At 40.3% G+C, this 17596-nt stretch overlaps 1 protein-coding gene across 1 annotated transcript in view; it reads right to left on the bottom strand.

Annotated features, from left to right (window-relative positions):
* Positions 1–8579: 8579 nt before the first annotated feature.
* Positions 8580–17596, bottom strand: part of LOC134370719 (transmembrane protein 132B) — a 314265-nt gene continuing 305248 nt past the window's right edge. Inside the window, exons 6-8 of the mRNA XM_063087726.1 lie at positions 13656–13926; positions 10656–10847; positions 8580–9725 (exon numbers count right to left, since the gene is read on the bottom strand). Of these exons, the coding sequence (XP_062943796.1) occupies positions 8580–9725; positions 10656–10847; positions 13656–13926 (1609 nt within the window). The remainder of the gene's footprint in view (positions 9726–10655; positions 10848–13655; positions 13927–17596) is intronic.

Below are 17596 nucleotides of genomic sequence, written 5' to 3' on the forward strand. Positions count from 1 at the left end.
AATGTCAACTTCAATACTGTCTGTTATTAATTTTGCAGGTTTAAAACAAGAATATCTGTATATACAATGCACAAGTTTATGTTAATTATTTTTAGGGCAAGTGTCATTTAAAAATTCAGAATATAGAAAAAATCAATTTTCAGCAGCATTGACCCATAATGAACTGTGGCATCAAGCAGAATTTCCTTCATATGCAGTTCAGGCCCGGTTTGGGTCCAGTTCACCGTGGAAACTCTCCTGTAGATGAACCTTGCTTCAAAGTGGAGTCGACTGCCTTAGAGAGGCTGCCTTCTTGAGTTTTGTTTCACCTTATTGTTTAAAGGAGATTCAAAGCACAGAACGTACATCTGTGGCTCAGCCATTCTCCATTCATAAAGTTACTGTCTTTGCACGAGGGGAAGGGGTTTCTGTAAACACCTCTTCATGTCTAAAGGAGTGCTGATCACGCCATTAGTTGAGAAGTTGCCATAGACCCCATAACTATTGCAGTGAATAAGGAGAATGGATGTTAGCTGAAGGTTGCCATGGTTGCATGAGATAGCCAACCTTACACTCTCTTCTTGGGAGGGCATTTGCTTTTCTAAAGCTGAATTTTAATAGAGGGTTAAGTCAGCCGTGCAGGCTCTGGTTCCAGCAACACGGCAACTGGAACCAATTGTCTGTGAAGGCTGGGAGCATGGTGTGAGGGGGTCCTTTCCTAGTTAAAATTTGCAGAGCAAAGGGACCCAATGCACTGAAATATGTTAGCTGTTCTGGAGTTAAATGTAACACATTCCAAGACTATGAATATGAAGTGAAGTGTTTAGTGCCTAAATGAGCTTTCCTGGGACTCAATTTTTATCAATAGAGTTGACTTCCCCACTGATGTGGGGGGGAGCGGGCAAGGATATATCTGAATAAAGATTTTTCTCTCATTAAAATTCAACTTTGTACGCTTTTAGGAAAACTGGACTTGTCTTGGTCTTCTCCAAGAATTGAGATCGCATGTCTTCGCTGCAGACATTCATGGGCCACCAATCCTCTTTCTGGAACGTCCCTTCCTAATGTAGAAAAGTTTCATGATAAGGAAGACTTGCACTCAACATGATGCTTTGCCAGAGTATTTCCCTTGGGCACGAGAGCAAGCCTATTTCTCTTGGAACCTTGCCCTCACATTTAGATAAGCCATTCTTTTCTCTAATTCTCAAGATCTCATTCGGTAACTACCATCAAGACCCTGAAAACACAGCTGTCTCTATGCTGGACCTAAGGACTTCTTAATATCCTCCTTTGAACACATGTAAGTAAAAGAGATCATTTCCTGGAACCTACCAATCAATTGTTTTACTATAACAAGGAATCATCCAACATGTTTTATTTCTTTGTTTCCAAAATGTTTGGAAGTGCCTTTACATATATGTTAAATATACTGTGGAACATACACAACAGATCATACTGAAAACCATGGGTAATATAATGACAGAGATACATTATACAACCAAAAAAGTATATAGAAGCACAATGTTATAACAGCATGCTGTGTTTATAATATCTGGTGTTTACCAGGGAACAAGAATCCAATTCAAAAAACTGGAAAGTAAGGGATAACACCTTTTTTTTGTCAAATGCCAGACAAAATTTGTTCCTACCGTTGGCTGCCTTGAAACCACCCAAAAGTTCACAACAGGCTGGACTGTGTGGGTTTGGGGGCCGACACCTGGGACACAAATTTAAATTTTGAGACAACAGCATGCTCTTTAGACACATGTTATACATAAGAAGTAATTGTAAAATTTATTTGCCATGGGGAGACACACATGACCTCCCTCCAAAAGGACGGATCTGCTGTACAATACTCAATATGTGGATGGGCTATCTTTCAATGTTTTAGAGCCACTTCTTTTTCCCTGGATTTGATCATTTATTCCTTAATTCTCCACTCTCGGCTCCTGCCTTTCATTGTTTTGGTATTCACTTAAACCCACAATGATGTGTCAGGAATGCCTGTAATATCACTTGTAATGGGGGTTGGGCAACAGGTTTCTTCTCGGAATCCACATTGAATTTTAAAGAGATGCCATTCCTAGAAGTCCAAAATAAGTCTCCCAGTGGAAGATAACTACAGTAAGGGACTCGCTTGGTGATCTGTGCTAAGAGGGAGCACTCCAGTCCCTCCATCTGTCTCTCTTGGCATCTTTTGGCATGTGAACTCACAGATGTGAGACAATTCATTCAACTGAAGCAACTGAGAGGGTAGTAGGTCCAATGCACATTTACAGATGTGCCCAGTGAAAACTGGCACCAGCCAGAATAATGAAAGAAGAATGCTGAGTACCTGGACGGGTGTGCTTCTCAACGCCAGGAGTGTGCTTCTTTTCAGCTTACAGCTTTTACAGGAATGAAAATGCTTGTACTATGTGGGGACATACACAGATAAAATGGAGATCCTAAAGTGATTATGACTGGGGGGAAGGCACACTGTCTAAGGAAGCATCTCTAAGTAAAGTAACTAAATCATATGGGCAGTATGACACTTGCCCTTTGTATTTTTTCCTCCAGTGAGTCAGATTCCTACAAAGGAGGTAACAATAAAGCAGCAGACTTTCAGTTCCAACCTTATAAGGGAAAATAAAATTTTTCACATGCTCTTTTGGCTAAAGGAAGTAAAGAAGGAAGCGTCAGGTCAAAAGTGATCTAAGCCATCCCAAAGAAGTAATATTTCCAAAAGGGTAGAAAAGTCGGCATCACACAACCCCGAATTCCAAAGCAGCATCCATCTCTCTGTTTGTAAAGTGCTTTATTCCAATGGGCAGGGTAGGTGTATAAAAATGTCATCTGTCCTCTCAGTTTCCACAGCACCTAAAGAGACTTCAGTCATTAACATAAAATTACAACGTTTCCTCTGAACAACTGACCAAGAGCAGCAATTAAAGCCAAAGAAATTTTAAAGGCATCTCATAGAACATGAAGATTGTCCAGTATTGTGAGTTGATAATATTATTGCTTTCTTGGACTGGGAAGATAATTTCCCTAATGGACTTGAATTGTTATTTCCCATTTGGAAAATGATGGTGTCCTGCTTGCCTTGAACCATAGAATAGTCTAGAAACACTGTAATCCAGGCTAGAGTGCTTCTACACATTTTTTGTATTTTTAAAAATTTCTAAAAGCAAACAACAAAAGAACCTTATAACCTACCTAAATTGTGTAAAACCATAAAGAAACTAACAGGCACTACAGATTACAATACCAAAAAATTTGAAATGCTGTGTTTGCATTTTGCACACACAAAAAACATCTAAATATAAAGGGTTCGTTCTTTTACAAATCTCATTTCAAACTTTCCTTTTCCTTCTCTTTATGAAACAAATTTTACTAAACTGTATACATGCACTTTAGGGAGAACCTACTGGGTTCTGTGGCTCAGTCGTTCTACATTTGAAGGAAAAAGAGGAGGGAGCTGTTAGTGGGGCACAATTACTCAAAGTGCTGAGCAATCATTCTGATGGGGGTGGGTCTGTACACCTGGGAGAGCATTTTGGCTCATTTGCTGCCAACATTTTAGAGGCAAGAAAACCTCAATTTCACAAAGCTAACTCCTATATGTACATCCAGTTATTTAAATGATGTCTGTAGGGCCTGGAGAAAGACCAGGCTTTCTCCAGGTATGGGACATTATGGTATGGGACATTTATTATGACATGTCAAGTTATTGCCAAAGGGACATCCTTATTCATCCTGAAAGCAAGGGCTGGCATTTGCCAGAACGCTAAAGGTGATGTTGACAGTTCAAAGAACACACCCACGCCAGCAGAGAGCCCGTAGGGACTTAGCCAATGCACCCACCAGTGTTCCAGCTGAAACTTAGCCTCAGCCTTATGAGACAAACCCCCAATTGTCTTGTATCTTACTATGTCTCTAGAGCTCTGCCTATCTGGGTCTTCAGCACCCCAAGCCCTTGACCCCATACAAGCCCTTGCCCCAAATACATACACATAACCAAGCCATTGACAAGCCAAGACTAAAAGGGAGACAGAGGTCAAAGGCTATCAAAAACCTCCTGCATCATACAGCTCAGCACTGAGTTTTGAGACAGTTGACCCCAGACAAAGATGTGAGAAACACTAGCCCTCTTTCAGAGACAACTGGAAAAACGTTTTTCCCAGCATGCTAGAAGAAAAGAGAAGTTTTTTAAAAGTAAATGCTGTTCACAACTTTTAAGAAATGTTTTCTTTTGGTGTCCATTTATCACTGCCTCAAGGGTATTAAAATCTCTGCTGAAAAGAAAAATATACCTATAAATATAGCTAACCAAACAGATGCCGATACTAAAATTGGAATATGTGGATAAAAATAATGAAACCATTAAAGAATGTTTAAATGTTTATTTTCAGGTTAAAAATGATGAATTACCCTGTGGTTAGAATAGGCTGGAAAATGAAGTCACTTTATTTTTGAAATAGTTCCAGAAAAAAAGAAAGGGAAAAATCCGAAAGAAATGAAGAGTAAGATCAAAATGTTCCAGCAGATTCCATTAACAATCCAAACATGAGCCACGTCCTTTCCAGGCCAGAATTCTCAGTTCAGCATTTCCCCACCATCTTTCAGATACTTTGGAGTGAGATGTTTGTACATTTAAAAGCTACAGTTTTGCATGCTTTTATTTTAAAATGTATTTATTCCAATACACCTCTCAGTGTTTCAGTATATTGCCTATATTACATACAAAAATATCTGCTACCCCTATTTTAGCATAACTTTTCCACCATTCATACTGTCCTTTCACATAATAGGTGATAAGCATTACATTGCACATATATAATTTTAGTGCAGAAGAGGGCTGCTGAGTGTATAAACCATCTATTGCATCATTCACAGAGACTGGAATGGAAAATTGAGACCATTTCTTAGATGATGAGAATAGAAAACACATGGTGCTGGTGACACGGAAGATGCATATGAAAGGAACACCCTCTGTGCTCCTTGCTGTTGGACTGAATAGTTCTTCTCTGATGGACAGAGCCTTTACTGTGGTCCTAACATACCAACATTGGGAAGACCCCTCCCTAAAAGAGTGAAACAAGAACGCTGATCAAAATGCACAAAGGCAAACTTTCTAAAACTTAAAAATTAGCAAGGTACAAATTAGTCTACAGATGTGGCAATGGGACAAAAATTAATCCATTTTTCCCTGCATTAATGTTTGCAAATAGAAACTTTCTGTCTAGATACTAAGGATTACTGTAGTCTGGGAATTTACCCTGGCCAGTGTGCAATATAAAACATGTAGGAAGTCAAATTATTCCCTCTCTTGGAACACATGGAGTATTCTGAGGTTTGTTAGGCATTGTTCTTCTAGGGGGAACTTGCAGTGTCTTTCTTCATGCTTTCTTTCAAATGCAACACACCTGTATGTTTAAACTCCAGTTCTTTGATGTGGCAGCTGCTTCTCAACCCCTGCAATCTGAGGCAGTGCATCTGAACCCCGGAGACAATGGTCCCCATCCTCAACTGTTCCAGGTCGTGTGGTCAGCAGGTAGCATATGAACCTCCCATGTGACCCCGGGGTTCACAGCCCTCTCTCGAGGCTTGCTGATGTCTCCCTCGGGAGGAGTCTGAGCATTCTGTTCTCATGGGAAAGGAGGGGACTTTATATATGAGAGCAATAATTTGGGTATCTCAGCAATAAAAACCTGGAAAATCCAGGCAAATGCCTGGCCCCCAGGAAATTGGATTTCAAGGCTTAATAGTTTATATCTTTCTCCCCACTTTAGTTTTGATATTATGGGGTACAGTACCTAATAATTGTGCTGGAAAGCAAGGTGATATAACCCATGGTTTATCATCTGCAGGAAATATTTAGAGCAGAAAACACTTCAGTTCTGTTATGATGAATAGTGCTCATGCAAAATATGAGAACAAGTGAGAGTCACAGTTGATTCCCACTAAATAGTTTATTTTCTGGCTCTTCGGTATTCTTACACACACACACACATACACACATGCACACACGAGTATATGTATGTGTTTATATATGTGAGAGTGTATGTTACATGGTAAAAGGAACCCTTCCCCCTTCCACGTGATTTTTATTTCGAACTGAGTTTTAACACAAAACGAAGGTGACTCTACAGAGGCTGTATCACTCTGGGTGACTAAGTTATCCACAACAGGCACCTTCAGGACCGTGGTCAGTTCCCAGCTCTGTGGAGAAACCACTGTCACATTAGAATGCTCTCCATTCTGCCCCCTGCACCCTATCAAGCACTCACTCCCATAGTAGGAAATGCTCTGATTTGTCTGCTTGCTCCTTAATAATGCTCTCCATGACAATGCTAATTTCCTTTGCCCCTTCCCAAATTATACCCCCACACTGTCTTACTTTACCAGTGGGAGGCAGCCTGCTATATGCATGGGAGAAATTTCTCCTGCTTCAATTGAGTTTCTTCACTTGCAGAAATGAGTTCCCATTATTTCTGGACTGTTGAAAATGAAAAGGGAGAGAGAACTGAAAAAGTCTCATCGAAGAAGCTGGACACATCTGGATAGCTACGTGTCGATTAGTGTGCAAACTTGTCTTCAGTCCTCCACAGTTGTTTTTGGGCTACACCCCCATCAAACCCTTGGAAAAGCCTTTGGCTAACTGAGGAGCTCTTCCTGAAAGGTGTCATCCATCTCCTTGCAAACTCCTTTTGCAGCTAATGCCTGGATCTCTTGACTTCATTCTCCAGTCAAATTGCAAGATTTTTGGAACTCCACCAGCTTCATTTCCTAAGCCCCATTTTAAACACTTACAGAACCAACTGAACACAGGCCTGGAGGGGTCAGGCCTATGTCACCTACAATTTCAGTACTGTTCACAAACACAATGTAGTCCTGTGGGAGGTACAGGAAGAACTTAATGGCAGCCACTTTCTGGCTAGAGGAGGCTGGGTTGTCATGTTCCCATCCACAGAAATCTGCAATAAGAGAACAATTGGATGCCTCTCTTTTGAACAGCTCAGTCATCAGCCATTTGGAGTCGGGCAACTGCTTCAGGTGATCTCCTGCAAGTCGTTCTTATTTTTGCCCTTTAAAATTCTATTTCTTCAAGACACAAGTGGATCATTAAAACTCATAATGAGGCATAATAGTCCATTGTCTGCTTTTCCAACAATATTGTCTTAATAAATAAAAATGTCACATTTTCCTAATCTGAAATTTTTGCTTTGCTTGAGACAATTCATGATGTTCTTTAAATAATATTTTATTTTAAAAATACGCAGGAATTTCTTTTTTGTCTTGCCACTTTGATTTTTCGATAGCTGTTGTTTTCTCATAATAGCTGCTTCCTGAGAACAGTTCGGAACAGTCATTTATTTTTATGAATTTTGGGGGAAAACCAATTGCTTTTTTCCACCAATGCATACCCTGTAAAGGTTTTATCTCTGCCAGAGTCATAATTGAGAATTTATTTTTTGGTCATTGTCTGGATGAATTCCTATGTATTGCTAACTTGAAACATCATTCTACTTACCTTTTTAAGTTTGTGTTCTGGCAAAATGGAAAGTTTAACCTGCAGCTATTTTCTAGGCATAACCCCTCTATGTTGATCAATTCTACTTTTAGATTTCAGTTTGAATAATAATTGCATTGATCACAAATCACTTGTATAAATACAGCTATGCTGGGGTCTTTTTGCCCTCAGAAATGCACTCCAGGAGTTCCCCATGAATTTTCAACAAGCAGAGGATAAAAACAAATGTTTGTGACTCATAACTTTGCTCCAAATTTTTGAAGCATCATGTAAAAAACTGTATAGAGATGGTCCTCCCTCACAGTATATTAACATTTTAAGTAAAACCCCTTGTCCCAGTTTTATACAAGAAAGTTCAGCAATGAAAGGAGGGGGAAAATAGCGAGAACAAGATGATTAAATGCTGTCCCTAAACAATGAAGGGTGTAAAACTGGAAAAACCTGACATCCCACATGGAGACCCAGGAGACAACATGGCAAGGCAAACCCCAAGGAACGAAACTCATATGTAAATCAAACAGACCTCAAAGAAAAGACTGCAATTTCTTCTTTTTGTGTCTCAAAAAGAATTTGAGAGGTCAAAGGAACAGGTGCAGGTGCAAATGTATATAAAAATAATGAGCAGCGCTCGTAACAAGTAAGGAGAGCTACATTCAGTTAACTTTCATGTATGTCTAAACTCAGGCCAAGGGCAATAAGAGTCCACTGTGCTTTAAAAGGTCTAGGAATACAAAAATCACACCCAAATCTTTTCTAATTCCACATGGCCATTTATCATGAGATGACTAACAATGTCTGCGGGGTCAGGTTTATTATATTCTCACTGAGCTAGTACCAGGCAGCAAATAAAACTGATGCCTTAGAGTTTCTCCAGTCCCTACATGTGGCTGTTTTAGAAGCATTTCCTGGCTTAACACACAGCTGCTCTAGCTCTCCAAACCTCTGATACCTGCTTAGGAAGGGATCCCACCAGACCTCCACAAAATAAACTTTGTTAGATCATCCCCTATTGCTGATCAAACTCTCTGCTCCACCATTCAAAAAACAGAAGGCATAAAGGTGAGTACAAACATAAGAAAGGAGTTTACATCTGGTCTTGCAGTCTTTCCATATAGTCTCTAAAGTCCTGCGAGTCCCCCAGCCCCATATCTTGGCAGACCCACTTGATGTTGTCATCACTGTCAAACAGGATGGAGTTGGTGTAGGGGCCGCCGTCCTCTGGGAGGATGGTGGTGTAGGAAGTAAACTTGACTCGCTTCCTCTTTGGGCCCGAAGAACTGATAGGTTCATTTTTAACTTCTTTCTCATAGACATAGTCAGAAGGTCTGAGCAGTTGACTATGGAAAGTCTTCTGGGAGCTGCCATTCAGAAGGAAGTTCCTCTCCTCAAACTGCAGCCCCCTGTCTATCATGGTGGTGCACTCCTCTGATGGGAGTGTGATGTCAACGGGGTTCTCCAGAAGTTCCACTTCATTCCCCAGCCAGACCCAGTCATGGGAATGGGGGATGCTGCCTTGCTCACTCACAGCAAACCTTTTGTGTCTATATTTCCAAGCGAATGCCACACAGTTGATTAAGAAGACCAGAATGGCCAGGCAGAAGACACAGAGCAGGGCATACATGCCAATCTCCAAGTCTGTTAACCCTCTTGAGGTCACTGTAAGATCACCAGGATTATTGGGTTCCGGTAACTTCCCTTGAGTGGGGAAGCTTGTGAAGGTATCTGGACCACCACTCCTAAGTAACTTCTTATCCCTCCCTTCCATAGGAGACTGTGGGGTTGTGCTTTTATTGGTACTTTCCTCTTGGCCAACTGATGCGCCATGCTGGAACCATTCCTGAACTGCTCTCTCCTGGTTCCCTTCACGCTCTATGGAATTACTGAGGTGGTCTTTATATTCCCGATTTATCCCCTCAATATCATTGGTGCCTCCTTGGTGCTCAATACCTGGTTCAAATTTGACCTTGATATTTCCTTTACCCACAGCAAGAACACTCTTCCTCTTGGTCTTCTGACAAGGTTCACTAATCATCATTTCTAACTTAATCAAGGGTCCTTGCCCTTCACCTTCTGCAATCACAACCGGCCATCTGGACTCAAGGTTTGGCTGGACAGACACCACCATTTCGTCCAATGATGAGGCAGTAATTGAAAAATCCTTGGTATCGTAAATGTCTAGAGGTGTCACTGAACCATCACTGAACAATATCCAAGAACTGACTATTGCTTCCTAAGGAAAATGAAACCAAAGCATTATGTTATAATCAGGTTCCTTCAAATTTGCAAACATAAATATGATTTCCTATATAAATTCTTTAAATATACACAGAGAAATGCACTATGTTTTGTAATCTTGAACAATTCTTGTCATGCCTTGACCTGACACAGATAATGTGCTGTAGCCCCATTGGTTTGAAGAACAAATAATATACTTTAATGAATGCATTAAAATTTTTAATAATTTATTGCATGCATACAACAGAATTTGACTTTGACCTTTCTAAAAACATTTTGAAAGATCAGGCAATTTATCTGAATCAATTTCAGGTGCAACTAATCAGGCTACTGCTCAAGATAATACCACTTAGAACTTCATTATTAGGAAGCCAGTGCTGATGAAGCACAACACACACTGGCTGGGAGTACTTCGTAAAAGATGCAGTATGAGGCTGGCTTATTTGAGAGGCACAGTGCCCCTGGCATCTTCATAAACAATTTGTAAAAGTTTAAAGATAGAGGGGAGTTTTAAAGTTGACGATAATTGCAATAAACAGTAGAAATTTGGTGCCTGTTAGCCATGCTTGTTCAAGTAGCTGAAATGGAATTTCCAAGTTTCAAAAACCACCTGCTTTGGCAAAAGTAAGAACATGAATCCTCTGGTCATGCTCTAGCAGTACCTGTGTCTAGCACAGATAAGCCCTCTGAAAAGCAAATGGCATGTGGACATGTGTTCAGTGTGTAAAAGCAAATAGAAGGAAAAAAGTATCCAAGCCTCTGAATATTTTCCCAGAGAGAGAATAGCCTAGATAAGAAGCAGAAGGAGCTTCAAGAATCACTAGTCCTAGCTATGAGTGCTCTACTGATCTTTTTGGTAGGAGATGATAACCAAGAGAGAAGTTGCCTCGATTGACCAGGGACACAGTGCCTATGGAAATCTTACCTGTTGTGGGGCTTGAAGAACATCCTGGGCAGCTGCTGTTGAGACAATGGCCCTTTTGTCTGCTCGGTGAGGCTGCAGGGAAAGAGATAAGCCAGCCACAAGCTGCACACCCAGTTCTGCAATGGTGACTCGGTCATCCAGGACAATCACTGTCTTCTCAGCCAGAATGGAGTCAGAGAGAGGCGAGAGGACCTTCAAGGTAAGCAAGAAAGCTCATGTCTCTGCTCTTCATAACCATTTAAACTCTTTAATTGGTGAAAACAAAGTGTTCTTCTAGCTCTCTGATAAATGAATGTACTGAGGGAAACTCTGTAAATAAGTGTTATGATATTGTTCAATTACTCTCACTAGCTGAAGGAGTTAAGATCATCTTGGCCCATTTTCATTCTTTTAATTCATATGATGATAATAGCAGTATATTTTCTGAGAAGAGCTTAATTTAGGTGACAACTAAAAATTGCCCACCTAGGGCTGACCAGTTAGCTCACTTGGGAGAGCATCGTATGTACAACACCAATATAAAGGGTTCAGATCTCTGTACTAGCCAGATGCAAAATATATATATATTTTCATATATATATTTCATATATATATATTTTTTCAGATATATATATATATCTCCACCTTGGTACTAGGCACTCCAAGAGTAACATTTTCCTAACAACTAATATTTATGCTTTGAAACTGGCAGAATTATGTTAAAATTCTTTAAGGAATTGGTGCTTAGCCATCTTCTGCTCATGTCCCTTCTGGTAGGCAGGTGGATGTTCACTATAGGACAATAATTATAACTTTGTGAGTTGCTGTGTCATCACTGGATAAACCAGTTAAGTGAAGTTGGAAAGGGAATCTTAATGCCCTAAGAAGCATCTACCTACTGGGCAACCAGGGATGACTAAGACCTGGAGAGGAATATGCAGTAGGCAGAATTTTAGAACAGTCCCCCAAAGATGTCCTGCCCTGATCCCTGGTACTTGTGGACGTGACAAGAAAGAACTCTTGTGATCATGTTATAGTACATGGGACAGTTGGCCTTAAAACAGGGAGGTTTCCTGAATGATACAGGTAGACTCAATGTAGTCACATTGGCCCTTAAAGTAGGGAGTTTTCCCTGGCTGGTGGCAGAAGGGAAAGTCAGAGAGATTCAAGGTGTGAGAAACACTTGATCCAGCCACTACTGAAGATGAAGTAACCACATGAGAAGGGATGCAGGTGGCTTCTTGCAGCAGAGAGTGGCAGTCAACAAGGAAACAGGGACCCCAGTCTTATACACAGAAATAACTAATTTCTTCCAACAACCTGAATAAGCTTGGAAGCCAATCTTCCCCCAAATTCCTGGATAAGAGCCCAGCCCAGCCCACCATTTCAGCCTGCAGTACCCTGCACATAGAACACAGACTAGCCCACCTGGACTGCTGAGCTACAGAAATATGAGCAAGTATTAATCCTTTGTCAGATGTATATTTTGCAAATATTTTCTCCCACTCTGTTGGTTGTCTTTTTACTCTTTTGATTGTTTCTTTTGCTGTGCAGAAGCTTTTTAGTTTGATATAATCCCATTTGTTTATTTTTCCTTTAGTTACCTGTGCTTTTTGGGTCCTATTCATGAAGTCTGTTCCCATTCCTACTTCCTGGAGTGTTTCCCCTATGCTTTCTTTAAAGAGTTTTATTGTTTCAGGATGTATACTTAATTCTTTAATCCATTTTGAGTTGATTTTGGTATATGGTGAAAGGTACAGGTCTAGTTTCATTCTCCTACATATGAGTATCCAGTTTTCCCAGCACCACTTGTTGAAAAGGCAGTCCCTTCCCCAGTATATAGATTTGCTGCCTTTGTCAGTGATCAGGTGGCTGTAGGCATATGGATTGGCTTCTGGGATCTCTATTCTATTCCATTGATCCATGTGTCTATTTTTATGCCAGTACCATGCTGTTTTGGTTATTATAGCTTTGTAATATAGTTTAAAGTCAGGTAGTGTTATGCCTCCAGCTTCCCCCCGCCCCCCTCAGGATTGCTTTGGCTATGCGTGGTCTTTTGTTGTTCCATATAAATGTCTGCATAGCTTTTTCCATCTCAAGAAGACAGAATAACCACAAAAATTCCTTGAACTATTTAAGTCAAGTGAACAGATATGATATGGTGGGGGAGGGAAGGAAGTGCACAGGAATGGGTAAAGGGGCATGAAAATAAACTACAATGTATATTGAGAAGTAAAATAAAAAATTTTTAAAAATCAATTTTATTTTGAAGAAAAAAAGAAATATGAGCGAATAAGTTGGTGTTGTTTTAAGATGCTAAATTTGTGGTAATTTTTTACACATTAGGAAAAAATATAGACTATAACATGTTTAATCCAGTTTTGTCAAAAATTAACTTCGGCAATACCTAAAATATGACTTAATCAACTATGAGCAGTACATTTTAAAATGGTATAAAGAAAATATGTTGCACCATTTCTGCATAATTATCCTGCCAAAATTGGCTAGAAAATAGTTTTACTATTTTTATTTTTATTTATCATACTATTACCATGATAAAATAGAGACCATTTAACTATAGATTTTATTATCTTTAGTGCAGATATGTTTTCTAAAATTTTATCTATTGTTTAGGTATAATATAGCTAATTTGTTAAACTTCAAGGTTAAGGGGAGAAATCTAGCTTTCAGAGGTTCTGCCACCTTCTATCAGTGATATACAAAAAGTGTATCACACTTGGAAGATTGCTTACATTATGTGTTCCATTTAGCTTTCTCTGGTGAAAGAGATTAGACATTTTTCTCAACTCTCTCAAACGTAAAAATTAATCTTAGTTTAGGTTATTAAAATTGATGAATACTCTATTGCTTCTCATGATCCTCTTACATACACACACAGACTCAATACATGCATGTGCACACACACACACACACACACAACCCTGCACCACAGCATCTACCCGGACACTCATCGATGCAGGCTGGTGTTAGGGGAAGGGGCTAGGAGTGGACAGCCTCTACCTGTACTGTGGTTATTCCTGGCTCCTGACCAGCAAGGGTCCTGCCATCTTGCAACTGAGCAATTTTCGGCTCCTCCACCTTCATGAACTCGGTCACGAGGTCGGTGATGTCAAACTGCCAGTCGGGGCCCAGCATGTAGGTCATTTGACCTGCATCAGGCGACTCGGCTACAAACTGGGTGAGGACGCGCACCGCGGCGTGCTGGTACTGCAGGGAGCACCCTCGTCCCTTCTTCTCCTCGTCTTCCTCATCATCACTCTCCCGGGTAGGCCTGGAGCACAAACAAACCAAATCAGAGTAAACACCCTCATTGTTAAGAAGTTTTATTTGCCCTTGTTTGTCAGATTCCGTGTGACTGTGCAGGATGAAATGAAATGCTCTTCCTCCTGCCAGATGTGCTCATGCATCTGCTCATTCACTCAATAAGCACTTTCTGGCTATCGCCATGTGCTGCATGGGCTGCTTCACACGTGGAACATGGACAGCAAGTGAAGCTCCTGCCTCCACTCGGCCCAAGGCTGCAGGAGACTCAGGCCCAGGATAGGCAGAGGTGGCATCTCTGTCCTCTGTGTTCTGAAAATTTATCATTTTATCCCCCATGTGGGAATGAAGCAGAACTTCATGTCTGTGGAGGGAAAGTGAGATGCTCACCCTGGAAATGAAAATAAGAGAGGCTGCCTTTCCTTCCTCACAGGTGTGCGTGAGGATCGAGTAGGTCAAGGTGCGGAGACACTTTAGGAACAGTCCTTCAGGAACTGCAAAGACTAATCACGAACCATTGGCTTGGGGCAGTTCAAACACCCAGCCTCCTTTTTGCTGAGGCTCTTTCCATCTCTACAGAAGCAGTTTTCTCTGAGCTAATGGCCCTGAAGGTTGCCACAGTACACCTCTCCCACCACCACCCTGCCCTAATCTAAAATAGTTGCCACTTGCATTACCACTAACATATCTGAAATGCATCACTCTAGTCCCGTCCTGGCCTTTCCCTTCCTTCCTTAGGGCTCTGGCCCTTTCTTTCATCCTGGAACATGCTCTCCTCTGACCCCCGCCTGTCACACAAAGGTTTCACCCCACCTGAAAAAGGTTTTCCGGTTCTGCAATTCCAGAACCTTCCCCTCAAGAAGAACCTGTCTTGTGTCCTTTTATGAGAGCACGGTGGTGACTGCTGACTAGTCTGTGACCATCAGTGGACGAGGACTTGAGCCAGGGGAGAAAGGGGCAGCAACTCATGTGTATTGAGTTAGACCTACTGTGTGCCCTGTTCCATGTGCTCTATGTAGCAATGGCAGCTTACATAGCTCAATCATGTAGCACACGCCAACCACACATATGTGACTTATGTAGTCTCCACAGAGAGAGGTTGAATTATTACCTTGATCTTACCAATGAGGAAGCCAAAGCCAAGGCCACCCCACTGATCATCTGCAGAGGCGGGTCCAAGCCCAGGCCAGCTGCCCCCTCTGTAAGTGTCCTCTCCCTTTTTATAGCCAACTTCTCTCACCTTGTCAACAACCATAAAACAGTTTCCTATTTTTGCATGAAGAAACCACAGCTGGAGCAGTTAATATGTGGCCCAGACAATTGCTAATTAGCAGAGTTGGATCCAGTTCCATTTGACTTCTGAAATCCACCTTCTTTACAACATGCCAGTCTCCCTCCCTGAAAGGTCTGAGAACCATTTACAAAGTAATACGGGAAATTTTCACCAGCACAGCAACACAGCAATTTGGGTTTCCCAAAGCAAGGGGTGAATATTTCTATGGGTAAGAGAGATGATTTTAGGTGGCAAAGGAGCATAGCTTCAAAATCATTGAACGACATACTGAAAAATTATTCCTATTTTATTTTTCAATTCTTCTGAATACATCACAAGGAATGTCTCAGTTCAGAGCTAGGATGTCTTTAATGTTTCTCTGATACTTGGTAGTTTCCATTAATTAATAAAGACAAACTCACACAGGCAGACAACAGTATCTACTCAGAATTTAATAATATTGTTTCATTTTCTTTGTAATAATTTTAGGTTAAATTTATTTCATGATAAATAATACTAGTTGTCCACTTGTGCTAGTGACATAACATTTCCCTTAAATAAATGGATAAAATTGAAAGAAGAACCCTATTAAGTGTATTATATGTTTCATTAAAAAGTGGCGGTATTGTAAAAGTGGTTGGTGAACATTTAAAATTTTAGAAATGTTGTATTGGTAAATCAAAAGAATTCTGTTATTTTAAGACAGATTGTATCCTACTTATTTTTTAAAACTTTTAATTTTGAAATAATTACAAATTCACTGACTCTTAAAAAGAAATGTAAAGAATGTCCATATACTGTTTATCCAGCACCCCAAAGTTAACATCTTCATAACTATAGGACAATATCAAAACCAGGAAATTGGCATTGATACACACAGAGCTTATTCAGATTTAGCCAGTTTTCATAAGCACTTGTTTGCATGTGTGTGTATGCAACTTAACATAAATGCATAACTTACTATGGCCTAATGATATCAAAGTTTTACCACTTTGAGTGTAGATACCTTACTTCCATGTAAGTCCCTTTACCCTCTCCACTTTTAAGAATATAATTGTTTTATTTCATCTACATACTTTAAGTACCACATCAGAAGATCTCATGATTTTCGCTTCGACCACCAAATAGGATTTAAGAAATTCATGAAGAGGAGAGTCTGTCCTGTTTAACACTATTTTTACCCATCCTGTCATTCTTTTGACCTTTCTGAAGTTCCCAATGTTTTTCTGTTACCATTTTCTCTTTGTTTTTTTTTTTTTTTTTTTTTTTGTCTTTTTGTGACCGGCCACACCACGCTCAGCCAGCGAGCGAACCGGCCATCCCTATATAGGATCCGAACCCGCGGCGGGAGCACTGCCACGCTCCCAACGCCCGCACTCTCCCGAGTGCGCCACGGGGTCGGCCCCTCTTTGTTTAGAGAAGTTCCATTAGCCATTCTTTAAGGGCAGGTCTCCTGGAAGCAAATTCTCTACCGAGTGAAACAAGTCAGGCACAGAAAGAGAAATACCACATGTTCTCACTTATTGGTGGGAGCTAAAAATTAATATATAAATTCACACACACAGACACACACACACACACACACACACAAAACCGGGGGGGGGGAAGAAGATATAACAACCACAATTATTTGAAGTTGATACAACAAACAAACAGAAAGGACATGGTTCGGGGGGAGGGGGGGAGGGAGAAGGGAGGGAGGTTTTGGTGATGGGGAGCATTAATCAGCTACAATGTATATCGACAAAATAAAATTTAAAAAAAAATAAAAAAAAAAAAATTAAAAAAAAAAAAAAAAAAAAAGAATGTCTTTATTTCCCCTTCCTTCCTCAAGGATACTCTTGTCAAATGTAGAATTTGAGGCTGACAGGTTTTTTTTCATTCAGTACTTGAACAATGTCCTGCCAAGTCTTTCTGGCCTCCATGGTTTCAGGTGTGAAATTCATTATCATTCAAATTGGTGTAATTTCTTTCTGGATGATTTTAAGAGTTTTCCTTTGTCTTTCAGAAGTTTAACTACTATATGTCTTGGCATGAATTTCTTTGGGTTTATAATTTTTTTGCTTCCCTCGGATTTTTGAATCTGTAAGTTTATGTCTTCTGCCACATTTGAGCAGTTTTCAGCCTTATTCCTTCAAATACTGTTTTAGCCCTGCACTCTTTCCCCTCTCCTCAGATTCTAATGATAGGAATTTTAGTTCTTTTGTTTTTGTTCCACAAGTTCCTGATGCTCTATTCATTTTTTTCCAGTCTGTTATCTCTTTTATCCAGATTGCAAAATTCTATCATCTATCTTCAAGTTCACTGATTTTATCCTCTGTCATCCCCACTGCACTAGTGAGCCTATTCATTGAGGTTTTTTCCCCAGTTACAGTGATTTTCAGTCCTGTAATTTATATCTGGTGCT

Source organism: Cynocephalus volans, chromosome 2 (assembly GCF_027409185.1).
Source record: "Cynocephalus volans isolate mCynVol1 chromosome 2, mCynVol1.pri, whole genome shotgun sequence".
Lineage (NCBI taxonomy): Eukaryota > Metazoa > Chordata > Mammalia > Dermoptera > Cynocephalidae > Cynocephalus > Cynocephalus volans.